The 16,750-nt window shown below is 35.1% G+C and overlaps 1 protein-coding gene across 1 annotated transcript in view; it reads left to right on the forward strand.

The window, feature by feature from the left end:
- The window catches only part of sorcs3a (sortilin related VPS10 domain containing receptor 3a), a gene marked incomplete at its 5' end in the record, with an annotated part of 250,852 nt that overhangs the window by 49,199 nt on the left and 184,903 nt on the right, over nucleotides 1–16,750 (forward strand). The window contains 2 exons of the mRNA XM_081360716.1: nucleotides 12,405–12,483; nucleotides 12,968–13,003. Coding sequence (XP_081216842.1) covers nucleotides 12,405–12,483; nucleotides 12,968–13,003 — 115 coding nt within the window. The remainder of the gene's footprint in view (nucleotides 1–12,404; nucleotides 12,484–12,967; nucleotides 13,004–16,750) is intronic.

Below are 16,750 nucleotides of genomic sequence, written 5' to 3' on the forward strand. Positions count from 1 at the left end.
GTCTCTGCAGGATGTGCTTTGCCAGTAGATATGCAATCAAATTAATCCAACATCTCTTCATAACTTCCTCTTGGGCCATGCTTGGAAAGATGTATTGCAATAATTCTAATTCGCACATATTTTGACATATACAGTACACACTCTCACATGCACAAAAACTTTGATGCATTAACTGACAAATATGTGACCCTGGACCACAAAACCAGTCACATGGGTCCATTTTTTTAATTGAGATTTATACATAATCAGAAAGCTGAATAAACAAGCTTTCCATTGATGTATGGTCTGTTAGGATAGGACAATATTTGGCCGAGATACAATTATTTGAAAATCTGGAATATGAGGGTGCAAAAAAATCGAAACATTGAGAAAATCTCCTTTAAAATTCTACATTTATGTTCGCGATTGTGCTGCATTCACTCACAAAAATAAATGTTTTATATATTTACGGTAGGAAATTTACAAAATATCTTCATGGAACATGATCTGTACTTAATATCCTTATGATTTTTGGCATAAAAGAAAAATCAATAATTTTGATCCATACATTGTATTTTTGGCTATTGCCACAAATATACCCGTGCGACATGTGACTGGTTTTGTGATCCTGGGTCACATATGTACTGTATGTGTGTGTATAAATACATAAATAAATATAATCACTGTAAATTAAATGATATGGTAATAGGTTTTACTGTACAAAAAGGTAACTTACAGTTAACCAATTAACAGGTTTCTACTGTAGTATTTTTACAGTATTTTTCTGTAATCTTACAAACATTTTTTACAGTACAGAAACAAGATACATTTACTTAAGCAACACTTAGATTATCTTATGTACAATTTGTTTTCTTTTTCAGATTTGCGTACTTGTTTATACTTGTTTTAACTTGTTTATACTTACAAAAGTGACAAAATATGCCATTGCACAATGCCAAAATACATACTTGTTAAAGATACTTTCTCTGAAAACAAATGTTAATATCAAATGCAGTGCTGCTTCTGTATATATGCCACCTGAGCAACTGCCATTGAGATGAATGGAAAGGCTAACAGACTGCAATGGAAACCAGAAGACAAATTGGACAAGGAATCATGGCCAAGTACATCCTGCATCTTGGAAAAACCAAACATTAGAGACATGATGCACACACACTCACGCACATACAAATAAAAGCAGTACAGGTAGTACATAGATGTCATTGTTTATGGTTGCCAAAAACTAGTTAACGAATGCCTGAAGTATGATAAAAAAGGACTATAGCTTAGCCAAAGGAAAGATTCAACCTTTGTGTTCAGTATGCAATGGTTTACATTCAGTTGTTTGTGCTGTTTCAGAGTGTCTTGTTTTGAGTGCAGACGTCTGGAAGGAAGGTTTATATGCCCTCTAACAAGACAGTATCTGATAGAATGATTTTTCTTCATGTTGTTTTCCGTTAGATGGCAAAGGCATGTGGCCATATCCCTGTCTTAATGAAACATCCTTGTTTTAATGAGCTGCATTTTGTTTATTTGTCCTTCATTTGACTTTAAGTGCGGTAAACTAAATTCCTCTCACACTAATGCTTTATATCAGTGGTTCTCAACTGGTGGGTTACAATGCAAAAATGGGTCATAGGTCTTTTTTAACAGGGTTGCAGACCGCAGAGAAAAACAAGGCCAAATGCAAATTATAAAATGTAACTGCCTACATTATTGTGTTCGGATATACATTTTAATTGGCTTATCAACTTTTAAAGGGAGGAGTAAACACTTGACATCTACAACATTTGTTGGTGATGTCAACAGACTTATGTCCATGCAAACGTCCTTGATATTTTTGTATTTCATCCATCACTTGATAGAATCGAACCAAATTAGGCAGATTATGACATGGAAATGCTGCTTAATGGCTTTTTATCCTTTAAAACCATGAACAAAATTACTAAAGGACTACATGAAATACAGTTTAAAGGGGTTCTATAATGCCCTTTTTTACAAGATGTAAAATAAGTCTCTGATGTCCCCAGAGTGTGTTTGTGAAGTTTTAGCTCAAAATTACCCACAGAAATTTTTTATAACGTGTTAATATGCAAAGCAAAACGGGCCGTTTTTGTGTGTGTCCCATTAAATGCAAATGAGTTGCTGCTCCCGGCACAGAGGGCGGAGCCTCACAAGCTTGTGTGTGTTAGCAGCTCTGATTACCTCACACAGACATGCTCTGAAAATTTCAAAAACTTTTAGTCCGACAAAGAAGGAGAGACTCAAGAAGAAGTGACATGAATGCAACAGGATAGTTGATGAATTTATGTAGCTGATGTGGAGTTAACTATCTTCTAGTCATTGATTAGCATATTCTGTCATAAATCTATAAATCTTTTGTGCACTGAATTATTGGCCAAAAGTATCTAAATTCAAGGGGCATTCAGAAAACACACTGATTTACATAATCTTATCTGGCTGAATAAAGGCAAAACAAAACAGTGCAAGGAATAAATGATGTGGGAGAAATGTATTCTAGCTGTGAATTTTATCAGGTTCTGCGATTAGTTCCATCCTTTAGTTTGTACAAGTAAGGACATCGTCAATGCCAAAGTCAACACCGTTCATAAATTAGGTGATCAGAGATATGCAATTACATTTTCTGGAAGAAACAAAAGCCTGTTTGCAACACAAAAGATCTCTGTTTGAAGAAGACAAAAAAACAATTATGGATTAATTGCAGCGTAACTAATCCCATTTAGCTCCCGGGACTAGTGTACGGAGAGCATCGCAGCCGACTTTGGTGTGTTTCAATAGAGGTGAAACGATGCTTGTCTGCATGCGTGCCGTATCCCCCTGATGGGACTTTGAATTAAGTGGCATTTTAAATTTTGTCCTACATGCTCCCAGTAATCTTTCTAGGTTACGGAGCAGATACGGAACACAGGCCTTCTGAAATATCACGGCAGTGCAAACAAATATGTTCTTTGTGTATCTATTCATAATTAAATGGCCTGAACCCGCTGACATTTACAATGTGACTGATGAACAATTTATCAGTGATACCTTCCTTTGATGTAATTGTTGTTCAGTTACATTGTACTTGAGGTCATAGAAAAGAGAAATTTTGATTTTCCAAGAAGTTCAGAAGTTAATTTTGAAAGAATAGAAAATAGTTTTTTTTAAACATCCATCCATCCATCCATCTCCTTGTTGTGCATGATTTTTCAGTGCATGTTATTATTATAATAATTTTTTTCTTCTGTTTATGTAATCATGGCTGCGGTCAGAAACAGTTGTAGGGTCAGACCTCTGTGAATATTAAAGGGCATCATTTGATTAAATATGCTTGATAATACATGCTGCAGTCTTACATCTTTGTGGGATCATTTTTGGTAGCAAATCATTAATTAATACTGGAATTCAATTTAGAAAAGGCCAAATTGACCTTATTCTCAGCCTCACTCATTCCAACGTTTTTTTTATAACCACATGCATTTTAGAACGCTGTATTAAGGGAAAAAATAAACAAACAAACAAAAAACATTGACATGTAGTTGCTTTCGGCTTTCTGTACTCCATTGTTCGGTAATGACAGTTTTATGTCTTTGGCTCGCTGGTTGTTTAAAAGTGTGTTTAGAAGTTAGAAGGCTGTTAAAATGCAGTCTTGTATGTGAAGGAAAAAAAAAAAACAGAATTTTCCAAAAAATGTAATGCTGGCTGGCTTGTGTGTTAAGAAAATAGTTTTACATGAACCACTTAATCCCCAGAAGCCCATTCATAGTGCCGCCCATATCCGGCATTAAGGATTATTTGGATGTGAACTCCACTCATAATATAATATTACCCTTTAACATCATAGCGTACTTCTCAAATCCAATAAAATCCCAGTTGATGAAATCAAATCCTGTCCTACAGTATTTCCCTCTGAATATTCTTTCACTTGGAAATACATGTTTAGTGTGTTGTGAATATCATTTCTTAGTGTTTTTTATTCTCAGATTTAGCCGATTGTCTTTTAAGCTTTTTGAAGTCACAAGATATAAATGAGAATGACTCAAATGACCATCAACTTCCACTTTAAGCATTAACATATGCTGACGGATGAGCTGTCACTCAGTGGAGAGTCTCTTGGCAGACGAAAACATTTGGTTATTTCCCGTTTCCAACTAACTTTGCAGCATTTTTAGCCGTGTGAAATTATTACGCCCCTTCTTCACGGATTTCTTTGTACCCATGCTACAAAGACATCCTTAGCAATTTTCACACATAAAGACACTGTAACACAATATATAAACAGGCATTTTGAAAAAGTACCTCTGGTGATCTGCTAAATAAATAGTTTTTTGGAGGGAGAGCAAAACAGCCATCTCAATTTGTTGGAGCAGAATGTTGCTTTCACTGCATTGCCAGCTAAGAACATGTGCAATGAAGACAAATGCAGATTTGTACTCATTTACTTGTATGTGCCATATGGTGCACCTAACACAGGTGAGAAGAAAGCCAGAAAAACCAACCGTGGATGATGGATTGGCTGAGGTTACATAAAGCGAGAGAGCAAATAAACAAGGCGCAACAAACAAGGTAAATGCAGAGGAATATATTTTATTTTTTCATGAAATACAGAGCCTTATCAGAGAAGAGGGTTTTGCGAACACCAAGGTTAAGGTTTCAGCTGAGGTACCTTTGAATTATCTTTCTTAAACCTAGAGAGACCCACCAGAGTTCTTCTACCTGCAGGCTGAATTCCTCGGCTGGTCGAAAGGTCAGAGTCCAAGGTCCTGGCCTTGGTTCTGTTTTCCTCGCCCATCTCAGTAAACTGAACTTCAAATGAATAGCGCATGCGTGGAGGAAGAGTTTCCGAACATCCCTGCAATGATCTGATGGCAATAAGCCAATGAGCTTAAAATTGTGCCAATGACCAGTTGGCTTTGGTTTCCATGAGCGGAAATGTCATTGCAGAGTCTTTGGGGTTTATGAAGATGAGAACTGGTTTTAGTACGAAATAAACAGAAAATAGATGTAGTATCACTTGTATAAGTCAATATAATAAGCAGTTTTTGTTTAAGTGAAAGAACAAAATAACTCAATTTCACACTTCAACGCAAATTATATTTTAGTGCCACTTTTGCATGTCAGTAAATAAATAGCGATCACTTCTATTGAACTGAAGACATGAAGACATAAGATTGAATTGATGTAACACTGATTACATAATTGCATGTTAGTTTGTAGATATCCAATTTGGTTTCTGTGTGTTTGGAATAGCTATAAAACATTCCACCCTCTAGCAGATTACGGCATTAATAAAACATTAAGGGGATCTGCTGGAGTGCTGATGAGATGGTGTTATTAATGAGAATCATTACATAAAGCCATAGATGCCATACATTCCAATATCTTTCAAGCTTCCAGTTAATGAAAGATCACCCTAGTAAACGACATTGAAAGCTCCACTTGTATACCAAACTGCTTTATATTATCTATCAATTGCATCTCGCTGTTAACATTTTAGTTCTTGTTTTATATGTGATATTAGAAGGTATCTGGAAAGAAAATGTCAATGGAGAAACTTGATCTTTTGAAGAAAAAAAACATTTGTGTGAGGATCTCCATGTTCTCTTGAGCTAGTCACAGCTACATTTTTTTTTTTTAAGAAATTGTCAATTGTACATACTTTCAGTTTTTGTCTAATAAATAGCAATGTTAACATATTTTGAACGTTTGCTATTATTTTTTATTTTGTTATTTATTTTTCTTCTTTTAGAAGACTAAATAAACAAAACAAAAAAACTTAGTTGTTCACTACTTTAAAGTAGTGAATATAAGTGTTAATTTAAATCCTGACCCAACTGTGACATTTTAATTGATTTTGTTTTGCTTTTGTTTGCTTGTTTTGTCTGCTTTTTGTTTTGCTTTGATGTTTGGTTTGCTTTGATGTTTGTTTGGCTTTGATGTTTGTTTTGCTTTGATGTTTGTTTTGCTTTCGATGTGTTCATTTATTTTTTTCTCGATTTGTTCATTTAAGTTCCACTTGGCTCAAAAGTGAAAATATGCCTGATGATTCTAAGTCACATATTCACATTTTTGACTGAACATTCTGACTAAACTGACACTACTAAACGGCCGATTGTTTAAATATAGCTGATCATCAGGGTCGATTGTATCCTGTCAATCAAAAGGGGCAGAAAAACGTGCTACTGTGTGTGAAGAAAAAGTCTCTGGTGTTGAATTTAGAACTGTCAAAGTTAATGCAACAATACCGCATTAACAGTTAAAAAAAATGGCAATGTTAAAGCAGGCCTATTTAACCGTATGAATCACCTGTAGTTCAAGCCAGTGTTGCCAGGTCTGTGTTTTTTCCCTACACCAAACAGTATTTGTAGCGTCCCTCCCATCCAATAATCGCAAAGAGCTTTGTGCTTTGTTACTTCTGATAAGCAACAAAGTCTCAGCTTTCAAATTCTGTCCATTTTATCACAAAATTCAAACAATAAATGACATTTTGACGCTCTTAAATATGAAGTGACAGAACGCTGTAGTGCCTCAGTTCAAGCGGCAACACAAAGCGAGTCTTTTCCACTTTAATACAAGTTATAGCATGAAAGAACATGCATGAACATTAAAAGTTATGTTGAAAAATACAGTACAACTTACTGAAATTAATCATCTCATGTGATCACTTAATGTTTCAACAGTGAAAAGACTTCTATAAAACATTGTGAACTGTCACGTAAAATTGCATTTACCTCATTAGTTAGCTTTAAAAAACAGTATAGAGGGGCTTATTTACTGATATATATATATATATATATATATTTAGATTTTTGTTCTGCCTTTAGTCAGGTACAAAAATCTTTGGTAGGATTAAAGTTGGTATTAAATGCTAAAAAAACTAAATTAATGGTCTTTACACGTTCACGTTCTCCTATGGATTTCACTATTTTAACACAAAGTGGTACTCCAATAGAGAGAGTGACTTCTTACAAATACCTAGGTATTTGGATTGATGATAAATTGTCTTTTGGGGTCCATATTGAGAGCCTTTTAAAAAAACTCAGACCTAAGTTAGGTTTTTATTTTAGATTAAAGAGGTGCTTTCCTTACTCAGCAAGGAAAAGGTTGGTGCAGAGTTCATTCTTAACAGTTTTGGATTACGGTGATTTAATTTATATGCACTCTACCTCATTTTTATTAAAAAAATTAGATGTATTATATCACTCTGCCTTACGTTTCATTACAGATGCAACAGCTAGGACTCACCACTGCACTCTGTATGAAACTGTACAATGGCCCTCCCTCTCTCTCAGAAGAAAATTCCATCTATTGATATTTATTGCCAAAGCACTAATGGGTAAATTACCTATTTACATTTCAAATTTACTTATTTACCAAAATAGTGTTTACAGAACAAGATCGTCAAAAAAAATATTATTAATTATTCCATCAACAAAAACAGAATTTGGTAAAAAAGCTTTTTCGTCATATGCACCAAATGTCTGGAATGAACTCCAAAACACCTTAAATTTAGAATCACTTCCATCTATTAATATTTTTAAAAACCTTTTAAAGTCAACTTTGACTGAACGGTGTAATTGTTTTTAACTATGTACCCTTTAAACAAAATGTCTTGTTTGTATATGTATACTCTATGTATAGAGATTGTGTTGTGTAGTATGTAATTTTTTGTCCTGTCTTTTTAATGTTTTTTCTTTGCAACTTTTTGGCCGCCTATCTTGGCCAGGACTCCCTGGGAGAAGAGTTACTGTAACTCAATGGGACTTTTCCTGGTTAAATAAAGGTTAAATAAAAAAAAAAAAAAAAAAAAAAAAATATATATATATATATATATATATATATATATATATATATATATATATATATATATATATATATATATATATATATATATATATATATATATATATATATATGTATGTATTAGCTCTGTTATTATTTGTAACCTTCAATATTATGGCCCAAATGAGAGAGTTCCTTTTATAGCTTACAGCAAGTTGGGAGAGGTTTCATTTTCCTTAAAGGGGATGTCTAATGCTATTTCATGTATTCTGATTTATTTAAGAGTTGGAAAGAACCCAGCATTAAGGGAACAGTGGATTCAGTTTGGAACGTAAGTGCATATAATGTAAACAACATGGACGTATAGTGAATCAAAAGTTATCCAGGGATAATGCGATGAAGTATTGTGCGTGTTTTAGCTGCACCATATCAATTTGTTTATTGTAAAACCACTCCAAACAACTCACACACAAACATTGTGGATCAAAGATGGATAGCTGGATCTGATTGTTAGCCATAGTTAATTTAAGACAATAAAGTTTTGGTTTCTGTTTTATTTATATCAATGTCACAGCTTGCAGACAAAATTTAATGTTAAATTTTAAACTTTCAGTATCGGCAGATAAATTTGTATCGGTGCGTCTCTAGTTATATTAAGAATAATTTAAAGAATAATGTTTCTAGATTTCTGGCATAAGATGGCCATGTTCTCTCCTCCTTCCTCAAGTCCTGAACAGGTAAAGAAATCCTGACCTTTAGTCATCATTATAACTAAGCTAAGCTGACACTTTTATTTATTATGATTTGTTGTGTGCCTTGGTCTAAGGCCAAAGTTTGATTCTCATCTTTACAAACACAGCGAATGCATGATGGAGGATTAGAATGAGAACGGTTACCAAACTATGAGCTGATAATGAGGCTGCAGGCACTTTATAGACTCATAGCTGATAAGAAAGAGATATCCAATTGCCAAGGGACATCATTTGACCGCTAAGGTTTGGAAACAGTCACAACAGGACACAGACCTTACAGTAATGAAGAGTTGGGTTTGATTGGCACGTATAAGCTACAGGGAATGCACAGAGCTATACACACCACAGAGGCCACATTTATACTTACTCTGCAGACAGATAGCTTGATCTAGGCTGTGTCCGGGATCCAAGTCTGTGGTATGCCTTACTTTTCTGCCTGCTGTTACATGGTCAGGTGTTCTGGCCTTTTAATGTGCACTTCTTTGGCCACTATGTGGGCATTAGACAAGTGGTTGTTTGGTTATACTACAGCTGACCTGTAGAGGATTGCGCATCTTTCTTTTTTTTTTTTTTTTTTTTTTACATTTATTTAATTTAATTTAATTTAATTTAATAAGTTAATTTAATTTATTTCAATTTTATTTTATTTTATTTTATTTTATCTTATTTTATCTTATTTTATTTTTATTTTATAGTTTAGTACAAATACAAATCCCTTGTTTTTGTTTCCACCTTCATTGTCTATTGTTTTTTTATTGCCATTTTCTGTTCTCTTCATAGTCTAGTTTTTAAAAGCGAAAACCCAAATATAAATGTTTCCATCTAGTGGACACAATAGTCAACCATAGTCATCAATGCTTAAATCTTGATTGAAATTGAGTTTTAAATTGAAAATATGTTTTGTATGTGTGTTTTGACAAAAATATCTGTTAAATTTTTTAAATATTTTGTCATGTAATATTTATTAATTTTAGGCAGTTTTATTCTGACTAAATGGCATTAAATATTCAAAGATTTTATTTAGTAAAGCATCTTAATTGGATGAATCCCCCAAAATGATTGACTATGATTGGATTTTTTAAATATAAATTATTAAAACATATATATTTTAAACATATATATATATATAATTAGTGCATTGGTAGTATCTTTATCATTTCTGTCTGTCTCTGGCAACATTTTATTTTATTTTATTTTATTTTATTTTATTTTATTTTATTTTATTTTATTTTATTTTATTTTATTTTATTTTAATTTATTTTAATTTAATTTAATTTAATTTAATTTAATTTTATTTTATTTTATTTTATTTTATTTTATTTTATTTTATTTTATTTTATTTTATTTTATTATGGAGCTTGATTTACAGGAGGTGTCACTTACACTCAGTAGTGATGCAGTTTCTATTATACTTGCTTGCTATCAGTTGAAGCGGAGACGGGTGATGTAGAGTAAAAAAGACGAGAATATCAAGACCGTCTGGCAACATGCCATGCGACATCAAATAAATTACACTCCAGTTTCCTTAAGTGAGCCAACAAAGTGGGCCCCCATGGAACAAAAGCCCTAGCGTAGAATGTGAAGTGGGCAGAAAACTGATATGATGCAGCTCCCACACCCTTCCTCACTTAGCGTTTGCGCTCGGTTTCGCTGTCTTCTGATGATGTGGCTCACAATTCCGTAACGGCAGCCAGGACACAAAAAGTGCTAAAAACAGACATCCTTAAAAAGTGCCCCAGGCGCAAGCGTGCCAGATGTAGTCTGCATCTTTTATCAAAAAATTAGCATCACAAAACTGCTGCATAAGCTCATTTGCGAAAAGCACTGTCCGCTAGTTCCTTTTTCTAATACTTTACTGCTGCCCTCTGCACATTAGCCCCATAAACAATGTTTCACCCACCAAATGTGGATGTACATTATAAGGGATCGACTGAGGACAGAACAGGAGGTCTGCGGATGGATCTGCAGAGGGGAGGTTTAGTACCGCACCACAACAGCTGGGATGGAATGAGCCTCCCTCATAAACAAACCGTCCCAAAAGACTGGCTGTGTTTAATTATGCAGGAGACTGGCCGTGTACAAACTGAGTCGCCAGTCGCTACAAAGGGACAGTTAACTGAGCAGAGGTGAAGAGAGAGATGGAGAAATGCAGACAGCGGCTATGTTCCAAAACCTAGTGAGCTGTCTGTGTAGGCAGCGTTTTAAAGGGCCATTCATACAAGTGGAGAATTCCAACGACAAAGCAAACCTATCTTCAGTGAATATTGGAGATACATGAGTGGCAGCCAGTGTTTGGCAATGCAACAAAGTTTGGTAGCATTCAGGTTTATGCAAATGAGTGTAACATTTTTTTTTTTTTTTTTTTTTGCAGCAACTACCAATGAGGGTGTCTTATTAATAAATGCAAAAGCCTTATTAATGATAATTAAGCATGATTATTCATCTCTGCGCTAGCTACTATATTTTAAAGGGTTATGTCTCTATGTTTTTTGCAGATCTTGCACTAAGACATTAACAGTAGTTCATTATTGGAATTACGCCATGTCATAATTACGTAATTATACGATGAGAATTCGTGATGTTCTATTCGGAGCGGTTCTATGCGTTTCTATGGCAACTGCCCCCTTTTCAGCAGTGTTGGTTTGGGAACTATTTTTAACTATTCCCATAGGGAATTTAAAGTAATCTTTGTGAGAGAGTTATGAGCCATGAACCAAGCCAATCAGCTACGAGGTGAATCACAACACTACAAACCTTTGATTTGAAGCAAAAAAGTTGTAAAAAATTGGACAAAAAGACAAAGGTACAAAAACTACAATCCCATGAAGCACTGCGAACAGCATAATCAAATTAAAAATGGAGAAATATAAAACTACTCATTTACAAATGTTGATTATATGTATAAAAACATTTTAAGTTTATTGCAAAATATGTATATATATATACACAAACGTGATGTGAGTGGGTGGAGCTAAAGAGCTATTTTGGAGCGTGTTGCTTTTTTCTGATTGGTGTAATTTTCTGTGCAGCATCATGGGTAATGTAGTTTTTCACCAGGAATTCCACTGTTAAATTAGCTGAAAATAATGCAGGATGGCGGCTTCAGCAGAAGCACACACCATAAATGAACAACCTCGTAACTCACAGTCGGTCTGTTTTTATAGGTTTATAAGTTATCGTTAAAAATTGTATGGACTTTTTACTTTTGGAGCCAGACTGTTACACTCTTTTAATCTGCAGTGGTCAGGTGGTACAGCGTTCACGCGGTACAAGTCGGAGCTCTCCGAAAATTCAAAGTTTACAAGTTGGAATTACGAGTTCGTAGGACATGAATGCTTTTTACAAGTCAGAATCTCATGCAGTAATTCCGACATGGCGTGAATGCGCATACGTATACACTTTTTATAACAGAAAAAATATATATTGTTGACAATATTGTGGGTATTTATTCAATATTGAAAAAATAATGATAAAAAAAGTATGTAATGTAAACTATTTTACACAATATTTGTGCATGCTATGTATTTTTAAGCATGTTAGAGAATCACATTGTTAGCAACATGCCAACGACCAGAGTGTTCCAAATCAGTTTCAGTTAGAATGCTAACTTATAAGGCATCTGCATATGTAGACCACAGACAGCAAGGCAGCTCACTACACTTTGGAACAGAACAAGAGAAAAAAAAAGTGAAAGATAAAACAGAAACCAGAGAAAGAAGATAGATGTTTGCTTGATGCCTTTTCCGTGCCTCCCAAAACAAAGCGCTAATGATGTCTCACACTATTGTTGACCTTCTCTCTTCTGTCACAAAGAAAATTTGATTCCGGTCTAATATTCTTAAATGTCACTGACTCCCTCTAACTCCCACACTTTTTCACCTTCCCCAAAAGGGTGCAGCGCGACTGGAGTCACATTTTACTGCCGCCACCGACAACAACAACTCTGCCCCCGAATTCCCTCGCGGCGACGGTCAGAGGCCGTTTTGAACTTCTCTTTGGAGTCTCAGGCTTGACTGAAAGGGAATTAGATGTAATTTGATGGGCTGGTGGGCTGTGAATATTCCCGAGGCGAGGACAGCTGTCTTGCCTAGAGAACAATTGTGATGGATGGCAGGAGTAACCACAGAGACATATGGAAATTCCAAAGCATGGAGAGACGTACTACAGTGGATGTAGTTGCTAGCCCACACACACGCACACACACACACACACACACACACGCCGCTATGCTCTGTTTGGTTTTCATTTAGCCCAAAGCAGTGGGAAGGGAGACGGGGTAAAGACTCTTTCCCCTGAAAATCTCGACATGGCCAAGTTATGACAGATTGTTATGAATGAAGACGAATCGGCTGACTTTAGCCTGTGCGTGTGTGCAGATTTACTCCGAACAGACTGGAACATCTCACAATGACACAAATTACCTCAGACGCTTGTCCCGGTTTGTGTTTATCCAGGCTGTATCCTGGGAGGGGTTCTGACAGAGGCTGCAGGTACGGAGAGATAGACGGTTGGACAACTTCTTTGGAAGAGGGGGTGGTTTCTGCCTCGCTGTTCACCATATTTTCCCACCTTTCTGACTCAGCGGAAGTGCTGGAGGCTAGTCATTCACTAACATTGATCTGGCGACGGCCTCAGGGGAAACGGAGGCAGGGAGAGACTGAGGAAATGACAGATAGATGCAGACCCACCCTGAGAGGAGCAGCAGGGAAAAGATAAAGAAATGAAAAATTGACAGTAGAGTCTGCAAGAGCATGTGTATGCGTGTTTGTCGATGTTTAAGAGGACTTGAATAGAATGAAAATGAAAATTGTGTCATCATTTACTCAGCCTTTTTTTTTTTCATACAATTGAAGTGAATTAGGTCCAATGTTGTTTTGGACCCCACTTACTTTCATTGAATGGACCGAAATGCTTTTGAAGATATATTCTTTTGTCTTCCATAGATACAATATGTATTTAGACATAACAAAAATGTTGTTGTGAGAATGCTTGTTTTTCATCTGAAGAAAAATTGCACTTCCAATTAGCTACTTCCTACAAAGGCTTCCTAACTGAAATGAAAAACCCAAGCTCATTGGAAACACATACCTGTGTGGCAACCATAGACTGTAATCAAATATGTTTGTAGTGTCCTTGACGTCACTCGTAGGGTTCTAAAGAGCATTATTGAAGCCCAAAGTGGGCAGAGCCGGCCGTCGCCATCTTGGCAGAGCGTCACTCCCAGATAACTGAAAATGGTCAAAGAGGCGGGATTGGTGACGTGACGTGACGGCTAACAGACAGCAGACAAACGGCTAGTAGTGAAAGCAGTGGATATCCACCTGTCACTCAAGTGGTCACGCCATTAATTATGCAGAACTTTAAGGCTTAATATAATTTAAATGGATGAGTTATAAAAAAATTCACCCCCTCAGAGTTGTCATGAAGGACAAAATTAGCTATATAACATAGTATAGTGCTAAGAATAACACATAAACACATTTCTAATAATTGATAACCCTTACAAAAATTAAACTGGCTATCCTTCAAATTAATTTTATTAAGTATACTTAAGGAAAGTTCAAGTATATTTTTAAGTTGTAAGTGTACTGATATCAATGTACTATTAGTAGTATACTTGTAAGTTTATATTTCAGTATTATACGCTAAATTGGTCCAATTTAGTGTATAAAAGTATACTTTTAAGTAATACTTTAAGTGTAGGTATACTGATAGCACATATTTTAGTTTATGAAAGTACAGTTTGAAGTAAACTAATAGTTTAGTAGTTTTATACTGAATGTAAGTTTATTTAAGTGAACATAACATCATACTTATGGTTTACTATTTATATATTAGTTTTGCACTTTAAGTATACTACTATGCTCCTATTTAGGTATTCATTTTTATTCTTGAAATATACCTTTAACTCTTTCCCTGCCAGCGTTTTTTTTTTTTTTTTTTAGTTGCCATCCAGCTCCAGCATTTTTGATCACTTCACTAAACATTCATGGCCTCCAGATTATTTTGTTGTGTAAATATCTGAAGTTTCATAAAAAAAAGCAACAAAAGAATGTTTGACTACTAGTTAGATAAGAAATGGAAAGGAATTTTTCAAGTATTCTTTAGTGCGGGGCTATTCTGAATACATGTAATATTCATTGCTTCATTGCTTTCATATTATTTGAAGCTTTGTTTGTGATTTTTCGTTACCTGCAGCCACAGGATTTTTGCTTTTGTGATATTGCTTAAAAGAAGAATCCCTATCATATCTTCTTCTGCTTCTATTTTGTTCCTTTCAGACATGGTCTTTAAACAAGGATAATCTTTAAATGGGTACATATAAGAGGGCAAATGTGTTAAGGGTGTGTTCAAAACACTCATTAGATCCCAGAAACATTTGTTAAACATTTCTCTGTAATGCTGTGCACAAATAAATTGGAAAACCCAGTCAAGTGCAAGTAAACCAATTTTACATTTGGCATATTAATTGAGATGCATGGCCACGGCGCACATAATCTGCTCATGGAACCATGCATGGTCCCTGTCTCCATCTCCATGTCTGCAATACGTCCATCCCACTATTTGTTTATTCCATGCTTCGCTAGGTAAATTTAATTGATTGATTTAATTTACGTCCCAAGATTTGATTCATTTATTTGTATTTAATTTCTTTCATAAACAACTGAAAGACGAAGAGAAAAATCAAACCATGCAAAAATTATGATGGATCACGCAACATATTTAACTTTTAAATTTTGAATTCAATTAAATGGCACTGACAGTTTTGCCCTCTTTTTATGCCTAAATTTGATCACCTATATTTGTCCTTCCACAGAGAAATCAGAGGTGATTATCATTTACATAAAAAATTATCAACGTGATCTCATTTGTATTTGTAGGTTTTTATACCAAAAATGTGATGCTAAATCTCATAGTGTTTGGCATGTTAATAGATATGCCAATATTAATGTGTTTGGTATTGGCAGAATAGATCTGCTACACTGCTGGTGATGCTGTTGTTGGTGGTTATTGCTGCTGCTGCAGAGCAATTACGGGACTTGCTACTGCCAATACATACATGACACACTGTTGTGAGCAAGTATGCATGCTGCTGCTGTAAAAAACGACGTAAATTACATGTATAGCAGATCTATACAGGTGGAGCTGGGGAAGGTGGAGGGTTTGCTACAGCAAACGCTGGCCAAGTATTTGAAAGTTGAGCAGCGAGCTCATTGGTAGTTAAAATCAAAAAGTAAAATAATGTCATTATTTACTCACCCTCAAGTTTTTCCAAACCTGTATGAGTTTCTTTCTTCTGCTGAACACAAAATAAGATATTTTGAAGAATATGGTTAATCAAACAGTTGATGGACCCCAATGACTTCCATAGTATGGGGGGGGGGGATACTATGGAAGTCAATGGGTACCTTCTACTCTAGTTTTCGACATTCTTCAAAATATCTTCTTTTGTGTTCAGCAGAAGAAAGAAACTCATACAGCTTTGGAAAAACTTTAGGGTGAGTAGGTGATGACAACATTTTTATTTTTGAGCAAACTTTCCCTTTAAGGACCTCTCAGCCTACGCCATCTAGAGTTTTATGACAGAACTTTGTATTTCTAGCATGCAATCATTTTCATCTTTTTAGATAGATGCTGAAATGTCTTTCTTTTCTTTCTTGACACACAAATGTTTTTTCTTTGAGGTACACATTTAATATTAATTAAATGTTTAATACCGCAACACACACACTCACACATCGGCAAATGAGTGATACACACATTGTGACTGATATTTTCAATTATATTTCATTTAATGAGGTTAAGATTTGATGTTATTTAAATTAATCCATATTAGGAGTGCAAATGACTTTCACTGCTTTTAATATTCCTATCTAAATTTTGTCTCCGTGATTTATTCATGAATGAGAGTCCCACTTTTGAATAGTGTCTCTAGCATCGATAACTATTTGTATATCTCTAAATTTCAATCGCTGTCAATAGTTGTTATTGCACATTTCATTGTCTGTGTGAATGATTTACATATGAATACCTATGAATACAAATGAGACCCGTAGTGAAATGACAGATCAGGGCATGGTTTTCATGACCTGTCTGGACGCAGCAAGGGGAAAAAAAATAACAGGAAGTAATTTATATTCCATCTTAGTATGTGCTATATGCTCTTAGCCTCCGGCTGCTTAAACAGGAAGTCAGAGAGCACAAGAGACAGAGACTGGTCTAAAAGAAGAAAAAAG

Source organism: Scardinius erythrophthalmus (genome assembly GCF_964197995.2).
Source record: "Scardinius erythrophthalmus genome assembly, chromosome: 3".
In the NCBI taxonomy this organism is placed as follows: domain Eukaryota; kingdom Metazoa; phylum Chordata; class Actinopteri; order Cypriniformes; family Leuciscidae; genus Scardinius; species Scardinius erythrophthalmus.